Source organism: Pongo pygmaeus, chromosome 17 (genome assembly GCF_028885625.2).
Source record: "Pongo pygmaeus isolate AG05252 chromosome 17, NHGRI_mPonPyg2-v2.0_pri, whole genome shotgun sequence".
Classification (NCBI taxonomy): domain Eukaryota; kingdom Metazoa; phylum Chordata; class Mammalia; order Primates; family Hominidae; genus Pongo; species Pongo pygmaeus.
The window spans coordinates 32,729,181-32,756,718 of NC_072390.2; the positions used below are offsets into that span (position 1 = coordinate 32,729,181).

At 38.3% G+C, this 27,538-nt stretch overlaps 2 protein-coding genes and 1 pseudogene across 6 annotated transcripts in view; 1 reads left to right on the forward strand and 2 right to left on the reverse strand.

Annotated features, from left to right (window-relative positions):
• The window catches only part of NDC80 (NDC80 kinetochore complex component), a 44,349-nt gene extending 31,062 nt beyond the window's left edge, over positions 1-13,287 (reverse strand). The window contains exons 1-6 of the mRNA XM_054461052.2: positions 13,074-13,287; positions 11,681-11,790; positions 9,691-9,768; positions 6,888-7,011; positions 6,616-6,788; positions 5,719-5,821 (exon numbers count right to left, since the gene is read on the reverse strand). Coding sequence (XP_054317027.1) covers positions 5,719-5,821; positions 6,616-6,788; positions 6,888-7,011; positions 9,691-9,768; positions 11,681-11,781 — 579 coding nt within the window. The 5' untranslated portion in view covers positions 11,782-11,790; positions 13,074-13,287. The remainder of the gene's footprint in view (positions 1-5,718; positions 5,822-6,615; positions 6,789-6,887; positions 7,012-9,690; positions 9,769-11,680; positions 11,791-13,073) is intronic.
• METTL4 (methyltransferase 4, N6-adenosine) overlaps positions 13,233-27,538 on the forward strand; it is a 31,840-nt gene continuing 17,534 nt past the window's right edge. The window contains exons 1-5 of one of the 5 annotated variants that reach the window (XM_063653461.1): positions 13,254-13,606; positions 14,692-14,969; positions 17,081-17,223; positions 17,582-17,914; positions 19,224-19,286. In XM_063653461.1, coding sequence (XP_063509531.1) covers positions 17,666-17,914; positions 19,224-19,286 — 312 coding nt within the window. In that variant the 5' untranslated portion in view covers positions 13,254-13,606; positions 14,692-14,969; positions 17,081-17,223; positions 17,582-17,665. Of the gene's footprint in view, positions 13,607-14,691; positions 14,970-17,080; positions 17,915-19,223; positions 19,287-27,538 lie in introns of all 5 variants that reach the window. The other 4 variants (XM_054461053.2, XM_054461056.2, XM_054461055.2 and 1 more) reach the window with 4 other exon arrangements.
• Positions 15,605-16,347, reverse strand: LOC129018943 (ubiquitin-conjugating enzyme E2 variant 1-like; annotated as a pseudogene).

Here is a 27,538-nt window from a genome sequence, read left to right on the forward strand (position 1 = left end):
AAAATTGACAGGCCAAAAGGAAAATAGTTAAAGGTTTTTAAGGCATAGAAATTCCATTTTGGAATGCCTGTTTTTATATCTTCTTTTAAAAATATAACATTTAAAACATGAAAAAATAGAAAACTTAAATGAAATTACTATAAATATATATAAATGTAGATATGAACGCAGATATACTAGATATAAATATATATCTATTAATATCTATTATCTTGATATATAGATATCTAGATATAAATATGTATTTTTTTTTTTTTTTTTTGGAGACAGAGTCTCACTTTGTCACCCAGGATGGAGTGCAGTGGCACAATCTTGGCTCACTGCAACCTCTGCCTCCCTGGTTCAGGTGATTCTCCTGTCTCAGCCTCTGGAGAACCTGGGATTACAGGCATGAGCCACCATGCCTGGCTAATTTTTATATTTTTAGTACAGACAGGGTTTCACCATGTTGGCCAGGCTGGTCTCGAACTCCTGACCTCAGGTGATCCACCTGCCTTGGCCTCCCAAAGTGCAGGGAATAACAGGCATCATGAGCCAGTGCACCTGGCCAAGATATCAATATGTATCTAATAGTATAATGAACACTAAGTATAAGAATACTAACTTCTAAGAAAAGGACTATGCGTTAGGAGTACATAAAAGAAGAATGGGGTTTCACATACAAGATGTCCCAGGGAGACAATGTCCTTAGCCTAGAGTTGTTTGCCCTGCTACCCCTTTCCTATTATAAAGGCATTCAGAAGATTCTTTGTTTATCTAAGGCAGATGCAGAAGACCTCTAACAACTGGGTCTTCTACCTTGTCTTTTTTCAACAAGGCCTCAGGTGGCAGGCAGATTTTTTTTTTTTTTTGAGACAGAGTCTCCCTCTGTCGCCCAGGCTGGAGTGCAGTGGCTGAGATCTCGGCTCACTGCAACCTCCGCCTCCTAGGTTCAAGTGATTCTCCTGCCTCAGCCTCCTGAGTAGCTGGGATTACAGGTACCTGTCACCATGCCTAAGTTTTGCATTTTTAGTAGAGACGGGGTTTCACTATATTGGCCAGGCTGGTCTCGAACTCCTGACCTCAGGTGATCCACCCACCTTGGCGTCCCAAAGTGCTGGGATTATAGGCATGAGCTACCGCGCCCGGCCAATACACAGATTTAATAAAGTCTGAAAGACATGTAGGGCAGAACCCAAGATAAGGAACAGAATCTTATATCTTGTCATCAGGGTAAAGACAGTTTCTGTCACCTTGCCAAGGTCCTTATGAAAACTTTTGCTACTTTGCAAGATTCAAGGAGAGTCTTACACAGGGACATACAGATCCCCAAGAGCTATAGAAAAGACTACTGAAAGGACTGAAGAATTGTGAACTAGGAAGACTGGTTGAAATAGTTTCAACCTGTAATTATAGATATAAAAAGTATAGATTCGAATCATGTTTTCATCAAAAGGTGGCGTTTTCCACTCTAACACCACTTCTTAATATTGTGAAACATCAGAGGAGGAAAAGGACACAGAGGGATCTGGGATAAGTCAGGTCCAAGTCCACTTTGATCACTAACCAAAAGGCTAACAAGACGCTCCTGAAGTGTATGCAACCCTCCTATTTATGGTCCTTAGTAGAGAAGACATGGTAACTTTAGCTAAATTATTATCACTTAGACACTATAATAAGGACTGATTATGTGCCAAGTTCTATGCAAGGAGGCATAGTGAGATAGGAAATCAAAGTTTATTTACAAAGCATGAACAAACAATTTAGGAGCATAACAAATGAATAATAAACAATGAACAAATAGAGGTCATTAGGAAATCAACATATTAGATCAATAGGTCAAGATAACAAGAATAATCTCAATACATCCTGCAAAAGCATAGGATAACCTTCAAAGATCATTCTTGATAAAAGTGAATAAACTTCAACATGCAAAACATCTTCTACTGAATACATCATACTAAACGATACAATGAAAAATATTTAATTTAAAAACAGTGGTTAGTAATAGAAATCAACTGAGAACAGTAGTTGTAATAAAGCAATTCAATAAGGGTAGTAAACACAAAAAACTCTTTTAGTAGTAATCACCATAGAAATAGAATTAAAAAAAGAGAAAGTCTGTTCATCATAGTAACAAAACACATGGCATTGATAAAAAATATGTTGTTTGATATTAAGAAAACTACATGGCCAGGTATGGTGGCTCACGCCTGGAATCCCAGCACTTTGGGAGGCTGAGGCAGGTGGATCACCTTAGGTCAGGAGTTTAAGATCAGCCTGGCCAACATGGTGACACCCTGTCTCTTCTGAAAATACAAAAATTAGCTAGGCTTGGTGGTGGGCACCTGTAATCCTAGCTACTTGGGAGGCTGAGGCACGAGAATTGCTTGAACCTGGGAGGTGGAGGTTGCAGTGAGCTGAGATCACGCCACTGCATTCCAGCCTGGGCGACAAAGCAAGACTCTGTCTCAAAAAAAAAAAAAAAAAAAAAAAGAAAACCAAACAACAACAACAACAACAAAAAACCATAGAATGAAAAAACAAAAACAAAATCTTACTGAAGGGACAAGAGATGAATAAATGAGATTTAACACTTTCCCATATGACAATATTAACTATTGACAGGATGGAAATTTCCCCTTATATATCATGAATTCAATGTTATGTCGATAATATCAAAATCACAAGATTTTGTTAAAATCTGAAAAAATAATTTAGAGAGTGAGGATACGACAATAGCTAACATTGTGAAAAGAAGTAAGAATGTTCGTCTTCTAGATAAAATATATTAGAAAGTGACAGGAATTAGTATGGTCATGAAGCAGGGATAGAAAAAAAAGAGCAGACAAATAGGTTTAATTAAGAACATACTGGTGACAGTTCAAAACTGTGGGGAAAATATTATTTATTTATTTTTGAGATGGAGTTTTGCTCTGTTGCCTAGGCTGGAGTGCAGTGGTGTGATATCGGCTTACTGCAACCTCCACCTCCTGGGTTCAAATGATTCTCGTGCTTCAGCTTCCCAAGTAGCCAGGACTTCAGGCATGCACCATCATACCTGGCTAATATTTTTGTATTTTTAGTAGAGATGGGGTTTTATCATGTTGGCCAGGCTGGTCTCTAACTTCTGACCTCGGGTGATCTACCTGCCTCAGCCTCCCAAAGTGCTGGGATTACAGGCATGAGCCACAGTGCCCGGCCAATATCAGTTTTTCCATAAGTGGGACTGTGATACATGAGTGAATTATTTAAAAAAGAAGGCCTTCTCTTTCTTACACTAAAATAAATTGGAGATGAATTAAGATTTAAACGCAGCACAAAGAAGTCATACAAATACTAGGAGAAAATTTGTAAAATTGTTTTTTAAAAAACATTGGGGAGGAAAAGAGGCCTTCCTAAATGTGGCTAAATTTCTAGGCTTATGTTAAGTGAGAAAGAAAATTAGAAAAAGAAACCTGAAGTCTCTCATGGATTAATACATCACATCATGCAAAGCAATATAAAAAGGAGGGGATTCCAACTTAAATAATGGGCTTGGAGGGCCAGGCGTGGTGGCTCACGCCTGTAATCCCAGCACTTTGGGAGGCCGAGGTGGGTGGATCATGAGGTCAGGAGTTCGAGACCAGCCTGCCTAACATGGTGAAACCCCATCTCTACTAAAAATACAAAAAATTAGCCAGACATGATGGCGGGTGCCTATAATCCCAGCTACTCGGGAGGCTGAGGCAGAGAATTGCTTGAACCTGGGAGGCGGAGGTTGCAGTGAGCCGAGATTGCGCCACTGCACTCCAGCCCAGGCGACAGAGTGAGACTCATTTCAAAAAAAAAAAAAAAAAAGAGGGGCTTGGAGGCATCGCAAGAGGACCCTCCCCAAGCGAAGCTAGTGCAGGTAATCCACAAGCTCCACATGCTATCTCCCAACCACACAATATCGTAAGCTGCTTAGGCAAACAAGGGTTAAGTGTTCTAGTGACAATGGGGATATCTGATGGTGAGACCAAAAAAGTAGTTATCAAATGTCCATGGGCATCACTGGGGAGAGACAAATTGAATGCATAAATATTATATATAAAGTCCAATGAAACTTGGATTTTTATTAACGGTCTATGGCATTGGAATTCTACTCTGTTGACAATGGGTGGTACTGTATGTACCAGCATGGCTCCTGGGTCAAAATCCATACACCCAGTGCCTGCCTTCATTTAGCTAAAGCCTTGCTGATGGCCAAGACAATGTCAGGGGAACAGCATTAGCTTTAGGAATTCTAGCACTAAGTAGAACAGGAAACTCGAAGCTACAAAAGGAGAGACTGCATTAAATTAGATAAAAACTCACATTTCTGAACAGACAAAACAGCACATGAAATTAAAAAAAAGAGAGAGAGAAAAAAATTACTTGCACCATATAGACAGGAGCTAATTTCTCTGACTCAACCATTTTTGACTTGCAAAATGGCACTCTTGCAAATCAATACAAAAAAAGAAAAATATCAAAAGAGTAGATATTACAATAAATGTAAAAAAGTTCACCTTTAAAAACAAAAAATGTAAATAAGGAAAAATTAGCTGTCAGTATCTTTTGCTTGTTGTGTTGCCAACTATTAAAACCATCAGTACGTTTAATATATAAAGATTCAAATTCATAGCAAAAAGCAAATGGTGAAATATAAACTTGCCTAAAAAACCACGTATAAGCAGTTAAAAGAAAAATAATCATATAAAAACATAAATTGTTTAAATATATATATACACACACATATATATACACACATGTATATACATATACACACACATTTATATATAAACAAGCTATTTTTCACCTCCTAAATTGATAAAGATTTTAAAACAACAATGCTTATGGTTTGGAAAAATGGGTATGCTCAAACATTGTTGAGCTTTTAATTGGTACAAGTTTTCTAGAGAAAAATCTGTCAGTATGTATCAAAAGTTTAAAAAATATACATATAGTACTTTGCACAGCAACACACACTTTTAAAACTATATCACAAGGGGCCGGTCGTGGTGGCTCAGGTCTATAATCCCAGCACTTTGGGAGGCTGAGGTGGGCAGATCACCTGAGGTCAGGAGTTTGAGACCAGCCTGGTTAACATGGTGGAACCCTGTCTCTACTAAAAATACAAAATTAGCCGGGCGTGGTGGTGCATGCCTGTAATCCCAGCTACTCAGGAGTCTGAGGCAGGAGAATTTCTTGAATCTGGGAAGTGGAGGTTGCAGTGAGCTGAGATCATGCCACCACACTCCAGCCTGGGCAACAGAGCGAGACTCCCTCTCAAAAACAGAACCAAACCAAACCAAACCAAACCAAACCAAAACAAAACAAAGCTATCACAAGGAAATATTTTATGTTATTTTCTCTGAGTTTGGAGACTATGGTTATATCACTGTATTCTCCAAACTTCCTGCAGTAAATATGGATTTTAATTAAAAAGGGTAAAAATGAATTTCATGAGGGAAAATAAAAAATGAATTTCCTATTGACTCATTTTTTTTGAGTCGTAAAACCTCATGATAATAAATAATCTCCTTGTCAGTTGGTACTTTCTTCCTTTTACCTTGCGATAATAGTTTGAAACACTTAAAATCAAACGTGCTTTGAAAAAATGAAAACTCTGAAGCAGACTTTGAGAACACTGTCAAAAGACTGGGAGAGAAAAATATTTTTTTGAGGAAAAAAACCCTTTCCCATGTATACATTTCAAAAGAACCAATCAAATACCTTGATGCAGTCTATTAGCCAAACTAAGGCTGCCACAATGTGAGGCCACGTATGAGGAGCCCCCACTGTATACATGGAGCTTTTGGATAGTGCAAAAGGATACCTATGAGAAATCAGAAAAACATAAGCTAATTTAACGTTATTATAATTTATTAAAGATAACGGTTAATCAAGAAGTTACATTTAAAAAATTCCACATATACACTCAGTCTTGACTTGTTTAGAGGTAAGATATGTTGGGATTCTATCCTTAGTCATCTTAATCTCTGTGTATTTCTCTGTACATTACTTTGTACATCTACGCCCCAAGCTGCAGAACTTGACCTATACAACCAATATGCTGGACTACTCTCCCAAAACGTCTTTTGTTCCCTCAAATTCAATATACCCCCAATAAACGACATGTATGTACACCTCCAAATCCATTCTTCCCCCTTTGAATTTCATCACACTCTGTTTTCACCAGGCGTGAATCCTGGTTTTTTTTTTTTTTTTTTTGGCTTCTGTAAAATCTGTGGTATCCAGCCTGTTTTTTCTATTCTCTGTCACTTCAGCAGTTCAGGGCTTTATATTCTATCTTCTGTTGCTCTGTAATAACCTATGAGTAGTTTTTTTTTTTTAAACAAAGAAAAGTGTATTTAATCCGTCTGTATCCATCATCAAACTTCATCAGTTACTAACAATTTGTTAATCCTTCCTGCTTCTACCACCAGCAATTTTTATTTTTATTTTTGTAAGCAGTTGCTTTTTTTCTCTTCAATTTATCCTACATATATTGCCCACAGTGGTCATCTTAAAACATATTATTTCTGTACCTCAAACTTTTTACAAATTGATTTCATTTGTTTCGTCTCTGTGTGCCAGTCATGTCTCTAAACTAATAAGAAATATACATACCCAAGGTCTTTAAAGATTCTTGGAACCTCTTCTTCAAACTTGGTGTCAGGAAGCTCGTATGACGGGCACAGGAAGCCGTAAAGGAATGTGAAGATCTTCAGGAAGTCTTTAACAGAGGGAGCTTGTAGAGATTTCATGGACACATTATGTGCATAACCATTTTCTGTAAGGAACTACAATAATTTTTATGAACCACCAAACGTTTTGTAATGGAAAATTATTGGAAAATACCTATGACAACAATCACAGTTTAGATTAAAATCCTAAAGTACCTCACAGAGTTGTCGAATACACTGTTGAATGAATGCTTTGTCATTAAGTGGTCTCGGGTCCTTGATTTTCTCAGAACTGGAAAATATACCAAGTTGACTATTCCGGGATCCATGTCCACTAGTTCTGGAAATATATTTTTAAAAAGCCAGTTAAAACTATTTGCTTCTGTGATCAAGTCTAAATTATTTCAAGGCAGTTTTGCATTTTAACATCAACATCAAACATTACATTCTTATAACTAAACAATTCTCTTATATAAAGCAGAGAAAAGGAGCAAATAATGAAGAGTAAAATATGAGGTTACAGCAGTTAAAGATAAGGATGTAAAACGAGGCAAGAATAAACACACACTTGGCACACACATTTGGCCGGGCACAGTGGCTCATGCCTGTAATCCCAGCACTTTGGGAGGCTGAGGCGGTGGATCATGAGGTCAGGAGTTCAAGACCAGCCTGGCCAAGATGGTGAAACCTCGTCTCTACTAAAAATACAAAAAAATTAGCCAGACGTGTTGGCAGGCACCTGTAATCCCAGTTACTCGGGAGGCTGAGGCAGGAGAATTGCTTGAACTGGCGAGGCAGAGGTTGCAGTGAGCCAAGATCGCGCCACTGCATTCCAGCCTGGGTGACAGAGCGAGACTCCATCTCAAAAAAAAAAAAAAAAAAAATGCAGACAGTATCAGTACCTTCTCACAGGGCAGTTCTGAGGATTGATTGAAAGATTTAATGTAGATAAAGCACTTAAAACAATGTCTGGCCTATAGGAATGCTCCACAAATATTAGATTTTGTAATCACTATCATCTCTAAAGTTTAGCTCTGAGATGAATTACATTACAAAAATACCTTAAGATTTTTTATCAACTGAAATAAATACCAAAAATGGAAGTTTAAACCAATGAAACCAAATTGGTTTCACGGCAGAGACTTTTTAAAAAGGTGACAAGTACTTCATCTCTAAATATTTTCAAAAGAATGGAAGAAACAGGTTTGTCTTAAAGTTATATTTTGTTTTGGTGAGACAACAACATAATTTATCATCTTAATTTTGGGGTTGAACTTTTTTTAAAGATATCTATTTTATTGACATAATTTGTTTAGAATAAAGTGCACCTGTTTAAAGCATACAGTTTGATGAAGTTTGACAATAAACGCATTTGTGTCACTTCTGCCAATCAAAATATGAGCATTTCTATCATCCCCCAAAGTCTCCTTATGCCCCTTAACAGTTAATCCTTCTTCAAACTGCAGCCTAGACAACCACTGACCTACTCCAGATAGATGGTTGTTCTCAAAGTGTTGTCTAAGGATCACTGAGAAGTCAAAACTATTTTTATGATAAAACTAAGATGTTATTTGCTCTTTTCATTTTCAATCTCTCATGAGTGTACAGTGGAGTTTTCCAGAGGCTGGTAACATGATGTATGATACTGTAACAGATTAAATGCAGAAGCAAGTATTAGAATCTAGCTGTCTGCTATTAAGCCATAAGAGATTTGCAAAAATGTAAAAAAAAGTCACTCTTCTTACTGAAATTGTTTTATTTTTGAAAATATGTTTTTTAAAAGTTGAAAACATGTTATTTATGTTACCATGTAATGGGTTGTTATTTTAAATTGAATGCATATTTTAAATTTTTCTCAGTTTTAATTTCTACTATGGTTAATTTTGACAGATATAGCCCATAAAACAAAAGCTCTGTGGAGTTCTCATTAATCTTTTAGACTGTAAAAATGACTAAAATGTTGGACTAGATGATGTTTCCTCATTTTACATTTTTTTTTGAGACAGGGTGTTTCTCTGTTGCCCAGGCTGGAGTGCAGTGGTGCTAACCTGGCTCACTGGAGCCTCGACCTTCTGGGCTCAAGTAAACCTCCTGCCTAAGCCTCTTGAGTAGCTAGGATTATAGGCGTGCACCATGATGCTTGGTTAATTTTTAAATTAAAAAAAGTTTTTTTTTGAGACAGAGTCTCACTGTCACCCAAGGTGGAGTTCAGTGGTGCGATCTCAGCTCACTGCAACCTCCACCTCCTGGGTTCAAGTGATCCTCCTGCTTCAGCCTTCCAAGTAGATGGGACTACAGGCATGTGCCACTGCCCCTGGCTAATCATTGTATTTTTTGTAGAGACAGGGTTTCACCATATTGCCCAGCTAGGTCTTGAACTCCTGGACTCAAGTGGTCTGCCCGCCTTGGCCTCCCGAAGTGCTGGGATTACAGGTGTGAGCCACCACACCCGGTCTACACGCCTGGCTAATTAAAAAAAATTTTTTTTTGTAGAGACAGGGTCTTGCAATGTTGCCCAGGGTGGTCTCGAACTCTTGGACTCAAGATCATCTCAGCCTCCCAAAGTGCTAGGATTACAGGTGTGAGCCACTGCACCTGGTCTACATGCCTGCCTGGCCAATTAAAAAAAATGTGGAGTCAGGGTCTTGTCATGTTGCCCAGGCTGGTCTCGAACTCCAGGACTCAAGCAAAGACTCCAAAAGTGCTGGGATTACAGGCATGGCCACCATGCCTGGCCACTCCTTATTTTAAAATGCGATGACTCCACTGTGTCTGAAAGCTAGGTATAGAATTTTCAATCAACTATTTATTTGTAACAATGAAATAGTGGTCTGAATGTGTTAGCTACACTGTCTAAAGCAGATATAAACTAAAATTTTAACCATTTAAAATCAGAGGAAAACTAGATTATAACTTTTCTTTCGAAAGGAACCATGTCATCTAATGTATTTGTTCTCTGAGGGCAACAACGTATGGCTATAAGAATCCCTTTATTAGAGCTAATAAAAAATATAATTACCTTTTGCCAAATAGCGAGACTTTTCTTTCAGATGTCGGTTTGTTTACACTTAGCTTTCCAAAGGTTGGTTTCTCTTTGCTTTAAGAAAAATAGAAAACAACTCTTTAAAATAAAAATTAAAATTAGCTCAAGAAACTTTTAGAAATATATTAGAACCAACAACTTTTCCCCACTACCTATAAAAATAATTCAAAAATCATAAAAATGTGTAGCAGTCATGAAAGCTGTTATAAATAGGATGGGCTAAACATGGTACTATAAGTTATAATGTTTGTAATGTTGGGGGACCAGCAGAGGTCCCTCTGGTGTATGTACCCTTTGGTAGATTTAGTCTTTGTTTTAACCTCAGCAGGGTCTGTTTTACTTGTCTGATTTTTAATAACTATCTAAACATTTTCTACCCTAAATTTGCATTTCCAAAGGGTAAAAACAAGGTTAAAAAAAAACCCTGAAGGTAAAGTACAAGATAGATAATTTGTAGCCCAAAGACACAGAACATACTTTCAGGCCTAAATATCATTATTATTACTACTTTCTGATTTTAAATTATTAACAGAAAAATTAAAAACTGACACATAATTGTACCTACTTATGGGGTACATAGTGATGCTGTGATACATATAATGTACAGTGATCAGATCAGGGTAAATACCATATCCATCATCTCAAACATTTATCATTTCTTTGTTGGGAACAGTCAATATTCTCCTAGCTATTTAAAACTATACAATATATTATTGTTAACTATAGTCATTATACAGTGCTATAGAACACCAGGACTTATTCTTCCCATTTAGCTATAATTTCGTGTCCTTTAACAGATCTCTCCCTATTTCCCTCTTCTCCCTATGCTTCCCAGCCTCTAGCATCCATTTTATTTTTTACTTCTATGAGATAAACTTTTTTAGCTTCCACCTATGAGAACATGTGCTGTCTAATTGTCTGTTCCCTGCTTATTTCACTTATTTGCCAAGACAAAGAAAAGTGTAAGTAGGAAGTCCAGTTAAGACAAAATGGTCAAAGGTAAGGCTTGTTATGCAGATTTAAGTCTTTTGTTTCTCTGCAGAACAAAAATCCTATCTACATTATGATTTCCATTATCTTAACCACATTTACATTTTTTTTTTTTCTTTTAGAGCCTACTCTGTATTAGAATGTAGCTGCCCTTATTACATTATCTAAACTGCAGGCAAAAGAACATTGACAATGGTGACCTTTTAGCCTCTAATACAATTAAAGGCATAACTTTTTTTGGTATAAGTAATGTATAACAGCACAAACATTTTCTTGGTTTACAGTATTCAAAAGGAAAAATATATAAATATTTCAAATTTCTAAAAGTAACACAGGCTCATACTATGTAAATCCAAGTAATTTAAAAACAGTTAGCAAGTAACTTGTACCTCGGTACTTAGAGAAGAATTATACAGCTCTACCATGGCTTACAAATAGACTTCTCTAATCTGGAAGATAATCACTCATAATGAAAAACTATAGTTTATGATAGCAGGTTCTTTCAGATATTTTTCCAGCAAATCTTGAGGAAAGAGTTCGGAGGAGTGGTGTTTTGTAGGCTGCTACTATATTATACCTTATGAGAGCAAATAATTTTGCTCTGATTTGATTGAAGCTTTGCTAATTGGAAATATCTCAGTGAACTCTAAGTTACAGCACAGAGCCTGCTTAAACAAGTAGCTCTAGAATAAAAGAGAAAAATAAGAGTGTACTGAACAAGAATTAACAGTCCTTTTAGGGGGTGCCTGGTAAAGCGTTTGGCTTTGGGAATTTATGAAACGAATGAGACAAACAACACCTAGCAGAGTATCATGCCCACTTTTAGATTTCATTGATCCAAAATTAGGTACCCCTAGGAACAGACAAGATTCACCAAGACATCACTCATATTACATCTTTGTATTAACTATTTTTTATGATTTCTTTGCCTAAGATGATAAAGCATGCAAGTTAGAACCACAAGGGAAATACTCACGTTTGAGGGGTATAGAGGCCTTGTTTATTTACATCCTGGGACCTTAACTCCTGCATGGAAAGGCGGCCAGCACCACCGGTGGAAACTGAACTGCGCTTCATGCTTATGACCTACATTCACGAATTCAGTATTTAAAAAAAATTTCCAGACAGAGATGGTACATTAAGCAGCTATTTATCCTTAAACAGAAAGACAGTCAGGTTTCATTGTTTCTTCAAGATCATCATCTTTCCCCTGGGGTATCTTTATTTGTTCATGTACACTGAAGTTCTCATTTGCAAGGAACATCTATTTAATTCCATTTAAAAATATTCAACATAAACATTTATTAATTGCCCACTATATATAAGGGAGTGTGCTAGGCAATGCAGGAGATGCAAAGATGAGTAAGTTATGGTTTCTGCCTTCACAAGGGTATCCGTGGTAGCTAAAGCCCTGTCTGTTACCCAGACCACATTACTGCTGTTGGCTGTGCCTATTTCAACAGGAAGACAAAAAAATTACCTCAAATTCTCTTATTCACCTCAAAATGTTTCCTTTTCTTTGGTTTCAGAGAATGGAATTATTCTGTTTTCCTAATGTCAATCTCTCTTGCTCTGTCCTTAACCCATTGTTTCCTCAATTACTGCCCTTTTGGCATCAATGTCCCCTTCAACAAGGATAAATCATCTGGTCTATAAAATGGTCTATAGGCTGCCTCCATTTACAAACCACATTAACAGGTCACTCCCTTCACATCTGCTAAAAAGGTTGTCTCCTAGGATACACATGATTGACAAAACTTTTGATCCTGTCTCATCTCTGCACCCAGCCTTCTCAGGTCCTGCCCTGGCTTTCAGGAAGGTGACAATCCTTTTACTTCTCTGGGTACTCCTTAGTCTTTTACACTGATTACACTCTTCCTGATTTTGGCCGCCTATTTCTTCTTCAATATGCGCTTGTTCATCTATTCAACTTTTCCACTCACACCTGTGTGTCCACGTTTAATCTCCACTTATAATGTGCTCTCATAAGATGAAGACTTCTACGCGCAGTCCTACACGGCCATAAGAAGCTACACTAGTATTCAGACGCAACCCACCCAACGAGTCCTCTCTTGTCCATCTCTTTCCGCCCCCTTCAATTCTTCCCCGTTTCCTCTCCCGAGCCTCCACTCCTCATCAGTGTCCCCCAGGCCCTCCCCTTTCCTCCTTGGGAAATCGTTGCCACTAGAAATTTAATGGATCCCGTGAAACCAGCGCCTCGCACAGTTTTGGCCTCGAGGCTTCTCCCAACAGCAAACAAACACCAAAACATTGCCTCAGGACCTCTAAATTTAAGTCATTGGCGCCATCACTTTCTTACTCCAGAACAGCTCTGCAGAAACCAAGTTAATCCAGTGTCATTCAGTCACCTTTTTTCCAGTTTCCTGACACGACCCAGGGACCGAATTTCTGTAAACCGTGCAAGTATCCGCTAGATAGGACAGCAGTCATCAAAACACCAGGTCCTTCCTCGGCCCGCCAAGGCCGTTCGAATTTGAAATTCTCCGCCGGCGCTGACGTCATCACGCACGACGCGCGCAGTAACTTTCATGCGACCGCCTCGTCGCCGGAAGCTGCGTGGCTGGTCGAGCCCAGCCTCCTCACCCAGGAACTGGGGTCTGTGGGCCAGTGTGGCCGTCCCTACGAAGTCTGGCACGACTCCTAAAGTTAGGTCTGAAGACCCGTGGGCAGCCTGAGCGCCGAGGAGCGCCCTGAACGCTGAACTCGCCCCGGAAACGTTTTCCGTACAGCAACATGGCGGCGCCCATGGACTCTTAGAAAAGGAGAAAGCTTTTTTTCTGTGGACTGAAAGGGGCGTTTTTCATGATCACTATTTAGATGGGTGCTGTTTTCATGCGGACAGTCTGGGAAGGCGGCGTCCGCTTTTCTGACAAGGGAAGAGGTGAGGTGGGAGAGGGGCTGCGAAGTGGGTGGAATGGGCTCCAAGGATTGCGTTGGTACGGCTGCCGCCGAAATTCGGGCTCAGTATTTGATCACTTTCCGGACCTGTGAGAGGCTAGGAAGAATCCAAGTGTTTGGGGGCGGGCGGCGAGGGAGTGGATGTGAAGCAGAGACGCAGGAGAGGGGTGCACTAACAACAGTAACAGTAGATCACTTTGCTAAAATAGGATTTCCTCGCTGCTGTGAGTTTGAACCCAGAAACAGGCACTGCCCTGTACCTGGAGAGTGGTGGTGATGAAAGATCTCACAGCTCCGGGAAGTCTGGATACTTGGGTCTAGTAGCAATTGTGCCATTAACTAGCGTTATTTTTGGGCAGGTTGCCTTTCTGCTCTGAGTTTCAATTTTCCCTTCTGAATTTCTAGCTCTCACTAGCCGTTCCAGGATCCTTTTCACCTCAGCTGTGGCCTATGAAGGGGATGGGGAGGAACCAAGGATTATATTAATATAAAAATTATATTAAAATTAGGCAACCGTCTGATAATAAAAAGTCTCCTTGTGGAATACTGTTAGGTTAAACTTTACCTACAGATTGTTAAATCCTTAGCACTAATGTTTTCCCCAGAAAAGATTAATAGAAACATCATTTGCTTTTCTGACTAGATAGTTGCTGCTTCCAAAGGTGGTTTTACACAAATACAAAATTAAAAAAACCTTTAGTACAGAGATAATTGCTTGTATTTCGGTATACATCCACAGTACAGTTCAGCATTTAGTGGTCCTGGCAGCAATTTGCCAGGAAGTCAAGCCTGCCAATTTCCTGATATTCCTGCTGTGCACCCCAACTTCTTAATCCCTGCTGAGGATCTTGAGAAGCAGCAGCACCAAAACCAAAGTAGGCACCAAATTCAAGGTTCTTTTGGTTCCAGTTGTCACATTTCAAGCTAGACTCCAGTAGATGCAAGGATGATCAAATGTGAGCCCTGTTTAAAACTTCAATTTTTAAGAGCAAGCACAATTGCAGGAAAAGAAAACAATTCAGAGGGATCATGTGTGCTTACAGTTGTCTTCATGTGGCCTTTTCCCAGGTTTAACCACCAAGGACCCTGATGGCCGGGGTGTCTGAATAACCCTGGTGACTCTTTTCACCACATCAAAACCTGAGTTAAAAGGCTGATGATAACAGCAGAAGGTGGCAGGGCTGAGGACCCACTATTCATTTCCTAGGCTGCTGGAGAGTGAATAAGTGTTCTTCCAACCTTACCTTATGGCTTCTGGTCAAAGCAAAGAAGTGTCATGGAAAGTGTTGGGTGGTGACAATGCAAAAAGAGACTTGACGGAGAAGGAGCAGCATCTCTTGATAAAGGTGGGGAGGAGAAGACATGGGGAAAGCCCTGAATTCCTCATGGAAGGCGAATCTCAGAGGGGAGCGGAGCGGAGGGCTTATGATCTGTGCTTTGGCCAAGGGTGGGAGTCGAAGAGGTGGGGACAGGACAGTGGTTTGGAAGGAGCATCACTGAATACTTAAACTGAGTGCCCACACACTCAGCAGTGGTCCCACAGGCTGTGATCTTCACGTCTACTCTAACAAGCCTCCCAGGCTAGAGGGCTGTTGCAGGGGGTGGGGGTGGGAGGAAGGGAGAGCGGTAGGGGGAGAAGGCGGAGACCCCAGGCCATGTAAGGAGCAGCAAGGTGATTGTGTGGTCTTTCCACAGTTGAATTAGATGTACCCCGCCAGTTATGATGGGAATCAGTTTAAATATACTTGCTTGATCCTGTCCCTTGACAGGATGATTTGTTATAGCACAACTTACATAATTCAAATGGACAAAAAAGTTAGTATCATTCACAGTGTCTTAAGATACATTTCTTTTGAATAGGAGCATCCTTTCTAGTACTGTGAGGTCTACAAGATGTATCTAGAAAATTTACTACTGTTGAAAATGAAGACTGCTTAAATTGAATGGGGGTGGGGAAAAGGGACTATGGTTTTTCTTTTGATTAATTACTGTAACAGTGTCTTTCAGGCTGCTGAGGGAGTTTCATGTTTTCTTTAGATGTCATTAGGTGTCCAACCTCTTCCAAGACAACTTTGATGCTATGTGAATTCTGCTATTTTGCTGGCACTGAAGTGGCTCTTGAGTCCACCACTCCTTTAGAATAGCATTAATTTTTGTTACACGTCTTACAAAGGGGTGTGCTGCTGGGTATTTAGGTCCACATTCTATTTTAAGGCTGTATATTCAGTTTTCGTAAATTGTTCTTGGAGGCCCAATTATCATTCCTGTCCATTTGGTAAGTGTCATGTCTTTATCATCTTCTAGACTCTAGCTATCTGTGCCGTCTCATACTCCTTTTTTTGTTTGTTTTTTTTTGGGACGTAGTTTCATTCTTGTTGCCCTGGCTGGAGTGCAGTACTGCAGTCTCGGCTCACTGCAACCTCTCCCTCCTGGGTTCAAGTGATTCTCATGCCTCAGCCTTCTGAGTAACTGGGATTACAGGCGCATGCCACCACGCCCAGCTAATTTTTGTACTTTTAGTAGAGACAGGGTTTCACCATGTTGGCCCGGCTGGTCTCGAACTCCCGACCTCAGGGGATCCGCCCGCCTCGGCCTCTCAAAGTGCTACGATTACAGGCGTGAGCCACCATGCCCAGCCACTCCTTTCTAACCTTCTTCAGGTTCTTCCAACAGTTGGAAATTGAGAGGTACTCCTCCTACTCCTGAGCCTGTGGTGGCTGCCATCATGTGTCACTGTCACTCTTAGGCTGGCCCCTTCTTCCTTCTAATTCATTTCTGACACTATTTCTATCTTGAGATAGTGTCACGTTTCCAAGATTCATTGTACAGACATGAATGATTACATCATTGGTCACTGGTAATCAACTCAGCCTTCATCCCTGCACTCAGTAAGGCTACAGGGGCTGTGAGCCAGGAACTGTGGATGAAAACCAGTGTACATCATAATATCACTCATGGAGTTAGAAATTTGAATCTAAATGCTATGATTATTAATTGTGCCATTAAGCACTCGTTTATTTCTTATTCTGTCCCCTCAAGTTCTCCACTGCACTGGATTTAGAAAGCAGTATCTAGAACTCTAATCCATCTTTTGAAAAAAGGTTAGTTCTGAGAAAACTGGTTATCCAAGGGGTATTGCTCAGAACCAATTACAGATCTAGACTCTTAACCTTGCAGTTTTGCTAGGGTTTAGTGCTTCTGATGTGCTGTTAAAATTGCATTTTCTCTGACTAGAACAATTTTTTCTTTTTACCTTATTACTCCATTGGTAGTAGTGATTAAGTAGGGCGGATGATACTGGAGAATGGGCTGACTTACTGTGACAAGTGTAGTTTGCAAAAACGAGGGATTACCTGCTAACAGCACCTTCTGAAATTCTGTGCCCCTCTCTAGATAGGTTTATCTCATTAAAAAGGGTGAATTCACGTAGCTAATGTAGTGTTCTTTGCTTTTACAGGGTACTTTGTCCTTTTAAGCATTCAATGACTTCCTGACTTGGAGGATGTGGACCTAGTGGCTAGACCCAAGGACCAAAGCAAGAAGTCGTGGGGGGCCCAGGAAGACAGGAGGATCACATTGGGATTCCAGACATAAGATCAGGTTTTAACCCCCTTTGGCCAAATTTTGGCTGAAAATGTTGAATTATCAACTCTGAAATTAAAAAGAAAGTTTATATTAAAACACTGCAATTTTCCTTAGAATTTCTGTATATATTAACATCGTGCATGATAAATTCTCTTCAATGTGCATGTCAGGTTTATGTACTTGTATATCAAATCTATCTGTGTGTATGAAGTGTATGTTTATTGAAATACAAGACATTTAAGAAGCTGATCTGGAAAGTTGGATTTTAATTCTAGTTCCTAATTCCCAGAGGCTTTTTTAAAGGAAGGGAATGTCTGTGGTACACCAGTTGTCAGCTGGGTGGTTACTGGATCATCTTTCTTTTATCAACAAGATAAACTATCAACTTCACCAGCATCATGAACCTTGTTGCAGTAAAAAGGAGTTCACTACTTCTGTTCACTTTGAGTCTCTTCAAATGGATTCTGTGTCCTCCTCTGGAGCCTGTGCTGCATTTATTGCTTCTGACTCTTCCACTAAGCCAGAGAATGATGATGGAGGAAATTATGAAATGTTCACACAAAAATTTGTTTTTCGACCTGAACTGTTTGATGTCACCAAACCTTATATAACTCCAGCTGTTCATAAAGAATGCCAGCAAAGTAATGAAAAGGAAGATCTGATGAATGGTGTTGAAAAAGAAATCTCCATTTCTATTATTGGGAAGGTAGAAAGTTTTAAGAAATATTTATTTTTCTCCAGAAAACATAATTGAGATTTATCATCTAAATGTCTTAAATATCTGGTGATTCATTAAGTATAAAGAAGAATCAGTAAAACCCAAAAAGGTTTTAGCATATCTGAAATAATTTGTAGCTTTTTTCTAGCTTCAGCTATTCTTAGAAGACCAAATTGCATAGTATTTCAAAAATAAGCAAAGTTGGCTGGGAAGTGAATTCTCTGTAAATTAAGCAAAGAAAATAAAACCAGACAGCAACAAACAAACAAAAAACCAAACAAAAAACTCCCAAAAAACCCTTTTCTTGATTAGGCATTTGTATTAATTGACTATGTTTACAACTGTTTTTGCTTAAAAAAAAAAAGTTTTTCTGCCAAATTTCTAAGCAGTAAATGGTTTTTTGGAGGTTTTTAGAGAGCTATCCCTTGGAGATATGTAATAAAAGTTTGTAAGAAGGGTGATTGTTTTAAAAGTTTCTAGTAATACAAGTAGAAAGCTCCTGTGGTAAATATACCCATTTGTAAAGTATGTGTATTTGTATATTCACACTGGTGCAATCTTTTAGTAGAGTTTTGGGAATGCCATACAAGATCAAATTAATTATGCTTTAATACTTTTTATATCTTTCAGGAATTTAGAGGTGATTTTACAAAGTCCATTTTAGGTATCTGATATCAGCATTATCTTTTTTACTTATTTTTATTTATTTGTTTATTTTATTTTATTTATTTATTTATTTATTTATTTATTTGAGACAGAGTCTCGCTCTGTCACCCAGGCTGGAGTGCAGTGGTGCTATCTCAGCTCACTGCAAGCTCTGCCTCCCGGGTTCACGCCATTCTCCTGCCTCAGCCTCCCGAGTAGCTGGGACTGCAGGCGCTTGCCACCACGCCTGGCTAATTTTTTGTATTTTTAGTAGAGACGGGGTTTCACCGTGTTAAGCCAGGATGGTCTTGATCTCCTGACCTCGTGATCCGCCTGCCTTGGCCTCCCAAAGTGCTGGGATTACAGGCGTGAGCCACCGTGCCCGGCCAGAACTAGTTCTTATTAATAGCAGATAAAGCTGAGGTGACCTTTTACAATCCATTTTGTTTATGTTGTTGTTGTTAATTTACTTTGGGAAAGCTTACCTCCTCACTCCATACCCTTTGCATTGATTTTGACCTCAGTAGACAATTACTACTATTAATTATTAATTATTATTAGGCTGATATATAAGACATAAATAATGTTATAATGAAAAAGCAAAATATTAATGGCAACATAACTTTTCCCCTGTAATTGATCTGCCTTTTAGAAGCGTAAAAGATGTGTTGTTTTCAATCAAGGTGAATTGGATGCTATGGAATACCATACAAAGGTAAGTGTAAAATGTTCATTGATCACATTGGAAGATTAATGTGAAGTAGTAGAAAATAAATGGACAACATAAATAAGGATTTTTTTTCAAAATCAAGCAATCATTTTGATCAGGCTTAGCACTTAATATATTTATTGTTAATTTTATAGTAATGAACAGTTTAAACCAGTTTTGTCTGTTTTTTTTTTTGAGACAGAGTCTCATTCTGTTGCCCAGGCTGGAGTGGAGTGGTCGTGGTGTGATCTCAGCTCACTGTAGCCTCTGCCTCCCGGTTTCAAGCAATCTCATTCCTTGGCCTTCTCTGAGTAGCTGGGATTATAGGCGTGTGCCACCATGCCCTGCTAATTTTTTGTATTTTTAGTAGAGATGGTGTTTCACCATGTTGGCCAGGCTGGTCTCAAACTCCTGAGCTCTGGCCATCCACCAGCCTCAGCCTCCCAAAGTGCTAGGATTTTACAGGAGTGAGTGACTGCATCCAGCCTAAACCAGTTTTTATTGAAACTTCATGTACTTCTATTAGTTTAAATATTTAACAAAGTAAACTTATGCTATATTGGTTAAGTTTAGAGATTTTAGAGATTATAAAATCCTATTGTCTAGATAAAACAATATATTAAGATAGTGGCAGAAGAGAGCATGAGTAATGTGAAGGATATGTTTCTAGAACATAGCGATAAATGAGATCAGAGAGTTAAAGAAATGAGAAGAAACAGAATGAACACAAATATTTTAAGCTTAATTTTTTTTTTTCCATGAAGCACCTTTGAAATGGCAAAATTCGGTCTGGAATTCGGTCTTGTTGAATTAATGTGATGGTAGAACCCTGGGTTTTTTTCCCTTTCTTTCTTGTTGTAGTAGAATATACATAAAATTTTCCATTTTTAACCACTTTTATGTGTAAAATTCTGTGGCATTAAATACATTCACAACGTTGTACCACACCACTGCTTTTCATCTCTAGTACTTTTTCATCATCCCAAACTGGAACGCTACCATTATTTAATAACTCCCCATCCCTGCTGTCCCCCAGCTGCTGGTATCCTTTATTCTACTCACTGTCTCTGTGAATTTGCCTATGGTAGATATTTCATATAAGTGGAATCATACAATGTTTATCTTTTTATATCTGGCTAATTTCACTTAGCATAATGTCTTCAAGGTTCATCCATGTTGTAGCACTTATCAGAATTTCCTTTTTAAGGGTGAATAATATTTCATTGTTTGTATATACTACATTTTGTTTATTCATTTATTTGTTCATGGTCATTTGGGTTGTTTCCACATTTTGGCTATTATGAGTAATGTTTCTGTGAACATTGGTGTGCAAGTATCTGTTTGAGTCCCTGCTTTTTTTAGGTATATACCCAGAAGTGGAATTGTTGGATTAGCTTTTATGTTTAACTTTCGTTTTTTCTTTTGAGGCAGGGTCTCACTGTGTTGCCCAGGCTGGAGTGCAGTGGTGCAGTCATGGCTCACTGCGGCTTTGAACTCTTGGGCTCAAGTGATCCTCTTGCCTCAGCCTCCTGAGACTACAGGCATGTGCTACCACGCTCAGCTAATTTTTTATTTTTTTGTAGAGATAAGGTCTTACTGTGTTGCCCAGGCTGGTCTTGAACTCCTGGGCTCAAGCAGTCCTCCTGCTTTGGCCTCCCAAAGTGCTGGGAATGCAGCCAAGAGCCACTGTATGCAGCCCCCACCCCCCCTTTTTTTTTAATCATAGCCATTATGATGGATATAAAGTGGTATCTTATTGTGGTTTTCGTAAAGACATTGGGTTTTAAATATTCTGAAGACAGCTGAATACACAAATGTTAAATCCCTCAATGTGAGCAGTTTATCTGTTAATTTTGGAAATACACCTATTTTCTGGAAATGCCACTTGCAAGGTTAACTGCAGAAATATCAGGAAAATCCAGGGTATTTATATCTATAAAAAAATTAATAAGATTTACTTTCACTTTAAAGTTTACATGAAATTAGAGAATAGAATTTCTTGAATTCATGTATATTCTAATTGCTAAATACTTGTATTAATCATGAATGCAAATTATGAAACGTGCTGCAGAATGGAATCAAACTCTTAAAAAGTAGTAGGACAGAATATTTGTTGAATCAGATTTAGAGGTTTGACTATCCGGTAGTGCCAGTCCTGCCCATCCCCATCCTTTTCTCATCACTCCTCTTTTTAATAAATTTGTTTTCTTTCCCCATATAAATTTTAGGATCAATGATAACATCTAGTTAGAAAACCTATTGCCATTTTTATGGCATCAGTTAAATTTCTAACATCTTTAAGATGTTGATGATTCTGCCCCAAAACATGAATGTATTTTTCCATTTGTCCACGTTTTGTTGTGTCATTGTGTAAATTTTTCTTTATAAAGGCTTTACAGGTTTCTTGTTAAGTTGTAGTAACTTTTTGTTGTTGTATCTCTTGGATTTTCCAGATATATAACTCTTTCAGATAGTAGTAATTTTACTTATACCTTTCCAATGATCATGTTTCTGATTTCTTCTCTAATTCTATAGGGTGGAAATTATAATACAATATTAAAGAATATTTGTGTGCATAATAAACATAAATAATATATGTGAGCATAGTTACTTTGTCTTGTCCTTGACAAGGGGGATATTTCATCATTAAGCGTAATACTGGATTTCAACTGAGTTGGAAATAACATGTTAGGCATATATGGAGATTGAAGAGATTTTTTTTTTCTTTTTTAAAAATTTTTTTGCATGAACCTATTGATCCTATTGAAGGAGACTGAATAGATTTTTCCTATGCTTCTTCCTCATATTAACCATCCTTGCATTTGCAGAATATATTCCAAATGATCATGATGTTACTATTTTTAAAATGTTCTACTGGATTTTTTTTTTTTGAGACAGAGTCTCGCTCTGTCACCCAGGTTGGAGTGCAGTGGTGCATCCCTGCTCACTGCAAGCTCTGCCTCCTGGGTTCATGCCATTCTCCTGCCTCAGCCTCCCGAGTAGCTGGGATTACAGGCACCTGCCACCATGCCCCGCTAATTTTTTGTATTTTTTTAGTAGAGATGAGGTTTCACCGTGTTAGCCAGGATGGTCTCAATCTCCTGACCTCATGATCCACCCGCCTCGGCCTCCCAAAGTGCTGGGATTACAGGCGTGAGCCACCACGCCTGGCCTCTTCTGGATTTTATTTGCTAATATTTTATTTGGGACAGTCATAAGAGAGATTGGTCTGATATATTTACTTCTTTGGCCTTATATATAATTATATATGTAAATATGTAGGATGTTTGCACACTGGAGAACTTACTAGCCCTCTCGTGTTGAAAGCTAGAAGTTTTCCTTCTTTTTACTTTCCAATTTTCTGGAGCAATAGAAAAAGAATTGGGATAATTTGTTCTTTAAGAGTTTGATAAAGTTTGATAGAACCCCCACTTTGTAACCATCTCAGTGTGTTGCTTTTTGTGGTGGGTACTTTTTTGGCAACTTTACTTTTTTCCTCTTTTCTTTTTTCTTTACTTATTGATAGAAGAATTTAATGGTGAGACTTTTTGTCTGGGCACAGCTTTAGCAACATCATGTAAGTTCCGACGTGTTGTGTTTTAATTGTCATGGGGGAAGGTTTTTAGTAACAAAATCAGGTTTTTAAATAGAGAACAGGATTTTCAGGTTTTCTGTTTCTGTTGATGTCAGTTTTCACAAGTTTTATCTTCTAAGAAATGTGTTCATTTCAGGCTGGACATGGTGGTTCATGCCTGTAATCACAGCACTATGGGAGGCCGAGGTGGGCAGATCACTTGATGTTAGGAATTGGAGACCAGTGTGGCCAACATGGTGAAATCACATCTCTACTAAAAATATAAAAAAATTAGCCAGGTGTGGTGGTGGGCACCTATAACCCCAGCTACTCGGGACACTGAGGGAGGAGAATTGTTGGAACCTGGGAGGTGGAGGTTGCAGTGAGCTGAGATCATGCCACTCCATTCTAGCCTGGGTGACAGAGAATCCCTCTCAAAAAAATAAAAAACAAAAAACAGAAATGTGTTCATTTCATCCTAATTGTCAAATTTGTTAGCATGAAGTCATGTTATCTTATGCTTTCTTTTAATGTCTGTAGGATCTGTGGTGATAATAACTTTTTCATTGCTTTTATTAGTAATTTGTGTTTTTTTAATAGGTAAAATATACATATAAAATTTACTGTTTTAACCATTTTTTAGATGTACAATTTAGTGGCACTAAGTACATTCAGAGTGTCATGCCATCATTACCACATCCATCTTCAGAACGTGTTCATCATTCCAAACTGAAACTACACATTAAATAGTAACTCCCCACTCCCCCTTCCCCTGCTACCTGGTAACTAGTATTCTGCTTTCTGTCTCTGTGAATTTGCCTATACCTCATATAAGTGAAATCACATAATACTTGTCTTTTGCATCTGGTTTATTTCACTATGTCTTCAAGGTTAATCCATGTAGCATATATCAGAATTTCCTTCCTTTTTAAGGCTGAAAAATATTCCATTTTATGTAAATATTACCTTTTGTTTATCCATTTGTTTATGGACTTTTGGGTAGTTTCTGCCTTTTGGCTATTGTGAATAATGCTTCTCTGAAGACAGGTGTACAAATATCTATTCCAGTTGTTGCTTTTAATTCTTTTGGATATATACCGAGAAGTGGAATTGCTGGATTTTATCGTAATTCTGTGATTAATTTTTGGAGGAACCACCATACTGCCTTCCACAGTGGTTCTACCATTTTACATTCCTACCAGCAATACCCAAGGGCTCCAGTTTCTCCACATCCTTGTCAACACTTTTGTTTTTTGATAATAGCTATCCTAGTAGGTGTGGAGTAGTATCTCATTGTGGTTTTGATTTGTATTTACCTAATGGTTAGTAATGTTGAGCATCTTTTTATGTGCTTTTTTAATGTGCTTGTTGGCCATTTGTATATTTTCTTGAGAGAAATGTCTGTTCGTATCCTTTGTTCATTTTCTGGGCTGTTTTTTTTTTCTTGCTGAGTTTTAGAAGTTCTTTATATAGTCTGGTTATTAACCCCCTATCAGATATATGATTTACAAATATTCAAAGAACAAGCTTTTAATTTAGTTAATTTTCCTTACTATCTCTGTGTTTTCCATTTTATTGACTTCTGTTTTTTTAAATTATTTCTTTTGGTTTACTTTGCTCTTCTTTTTCTAACTTTTTTAATTTTTAATTTTCTTGGGTATTTTCTTAAAGTGGAATGTTATGTCGGTTAACTTACATCTTTTTTTCTTTTCTAACTTAAGCACTTAAAGCTGTAAGTTTCCCTCTAAATCACTGCTTTGGTTGCCTTCCACGTATTTTGATATTTTGTATTTTCATTTTGATTCAATAAAAAGTATTTTCTGATTTTCCTTATTATTTCATCTTTGACCTATATGAATTATTTAGAAGTGTTCTATTTCATTTCCAGATAATGAGTTTATCTCCGTGTCTTCTTGTTCTTGATTTCTAATTTAAATCCAATGGGGTATAGAACATACGCTTAGGATTTCAGTCCTTTTACATTTATAGAACCTTGTTTTATGGCCCAGCATACGAGTTATCTTTGTGCCTGTATTATATGCTTTTGGGAAGAATATGTATTATCTATACATATTCTTTCCAAAAATTGTTAGATGCAGTGTTCTATGAATGTCAGATGCAGCGTTAGATGCAGTGTTCTATGAATGTCAGATAACGTTAGTTGATAGTGTTTTTCAGAACTTCTGTGTCTTTAGAGATTTTTGCATTAATTTCTCACTTGCTGGGTAGATTTTTTTGGGTTGGTTTAGAATAGTGTTTAAGGCTAATTATGCCTCTATACTGATGCAGGATCCATCTAATTACCCAGTACCCCTGTCAAGAACTGTGAAGTGTCTGAAATTTTACCCTGTTTGGAAGCTAACAAGTTAGCTTGCCTTAGTTTCATGGATGCTAGGAGAAGATAGGAGACTCCTAGGTCAGGGACAAAGGATTTTACTGCTCCTGGCACAGCATGTGCTTTATGCTCATAGACTCCCTTTGCACCCCATGTCCCATGAGGACAATGGCAATCAACGTAGTTAGATGCTGTGCATGCAGTGGGTTTCCTATGCATGCAGCGATTCTTTGATTCACAGCTAAGGATCCCAAGCTTAGGGAACTCTCATCTTTTAAGTGGGTTGCAAACAAACCTGTCTGACCTTTTGCCCCAGAGGGAGACTTTATTAACCTGGACAGCATACAAGTCTATCCTCTGCCTTGGGGAGACACTACTCCATCTTCCATGTTGTATACATATCCTTGGAAATTTTTTCTGGAACAAAAGCTGTCAGTGCCTCTGCTCAGAGACTCAGGATGAATTGTCTCCCAATTGCCCTGTGAATCATGAGGTGTTCCCATCTGAGTGGTGGAAACAGGCACTATTCTTGGCCCTAGGGAGCATCAGACACTTTTTTTATTTTATTTTTTTAAATTTTGGGGGTACTCCTTTTCCCAGCTTCTGATAGTTCCTTCACACACTTGTACTGATCAGTACATAGGTAAATTTCTCTAGTGTGCCTACCTGCAGATCTCCTGAGTTCTCTCTCTGTGGAGCCCTTTCCTCTCTGATATTCTGTCCTGTGAACTGTTAACTGTACTCTCAGTTCCATCTCCTCAACTCAGGGATTCTTCCAGGCTCTGCTCAGATTCTTCCTTTCTATGGCCTGGAAACTCTCTCCAGGCAATTTGCTGGGGCTATCGATTTCTTTCCCATTGCTTAGGGCTACTGTCCTTCCTTGCCTAATGTTTTAAAAGCTCTTGTTACTGTTTCTCTTTGTTGTTCCAGCCAGTGGAAGTCTCTCGCTGCTTTGAACATTTCTCTTTATCACTGTTTCTTTTAGCAATTTGATTAGGATGTTACATAGTGCAGATTCCTCCTCCTCCTCTTCTTCCTCGTCCCCTGACCCCCACCTCCTCCTCATTTTCTTCAGCAAATTTAGAAATTTTCAGCCATTATTTCCTCAAATACTTTTTCTGTCTTCATTTTGGACACATTTGGTCCTTTTTTTATGTCTCTATGTCACTTCTTAATATGCTCATTTTTTCCTTTACATCTTTGAACATATGAATATAGTATAAATACCTTAATATCATTTTTTACTTTTATTCCCAATATATTTATTTGGACTGCAAGTAAACCTGCCTAACCTTTTCTACTAATTTTATTGTCTGTGTCATTCCTGTGTTTCCATTTGGTGATTTTTTTCTTTTTATAATAAATTTTTCTGCTTCTTTACATTCCTGATAATTTTAAATTTTTTGTAAGATATTTCTACTTTAGCTTTTTGGGTAGTTCATATTTTCATATTCGTTTAAATATTCTTGAGCTTTTTTCTCAGAAAAAGTTTCTTTGCAACTGGTTGATCTTTCTGAGACTCTCTTTAAGCTTATTTAGTTATGATCAGAGCAGACTTTGGTCTAGAGCTATTTTTTTTTTCCGCAATTGCCGAGGCAATGCCCTTGTGAATTGTCTGCCTGATGTTCTGTGAGTTATGAGGTTTTCCATTTTGGCATTGGGGAGCACTAACTATTCTCAGCCCTGGGTGAGCCCTGGGTATTGTTTCCTCTTGTCATTTCATCTGGTTCTTCCTTCCTTGCCCTTGGTAGTTTCATCCCATGCATGTGTTGATCATGACTCGGCTGGAATTTTGGGCAGATCCCCTGCAGCTCTTAGGAGCTCTGTCTGTGCTGTCTCCTCTCTGTCACCTTCCTTGGCTTTTCTAGACTCCAAGCTCCATCTCCTCAACTCAGAGAGACTATTGGACTCTGCATGTGTCTTTCCTGTGCCTGGGAACTTTCTGAAGGCAGTAAGCTGGAGCAGTCCTTTGTTTTTGCTGTTTAGGGACCACTGTTCTACGCTGCATGGCATCCGAAGTCTGAAAGCCTTTTTTTTTTAAACCAACCAACCAACCAACCAACCACCCAACCAAACAAACAAACGAATATATTTTGTGCATTTAAAAAAAGTAATTTCAGATGAAAGGGTAAATCTGATCCACGATACTCCATCTTGTCCAGAAGGGGAACTTGGGTTTTATTTTTTATAATTATTTTAGTTGTATTTTTATAAAACTTTGTTTATATGTTTATTTTACAGAGTTATGTTTTTCTTTATAATTCAAGCTGTGTTTTATGAAAGAAAAGGTATGTTTATTTTAAAATTAGATAACCAGAGAAATCTAAGATTAAATGTTGTGATTTAAAC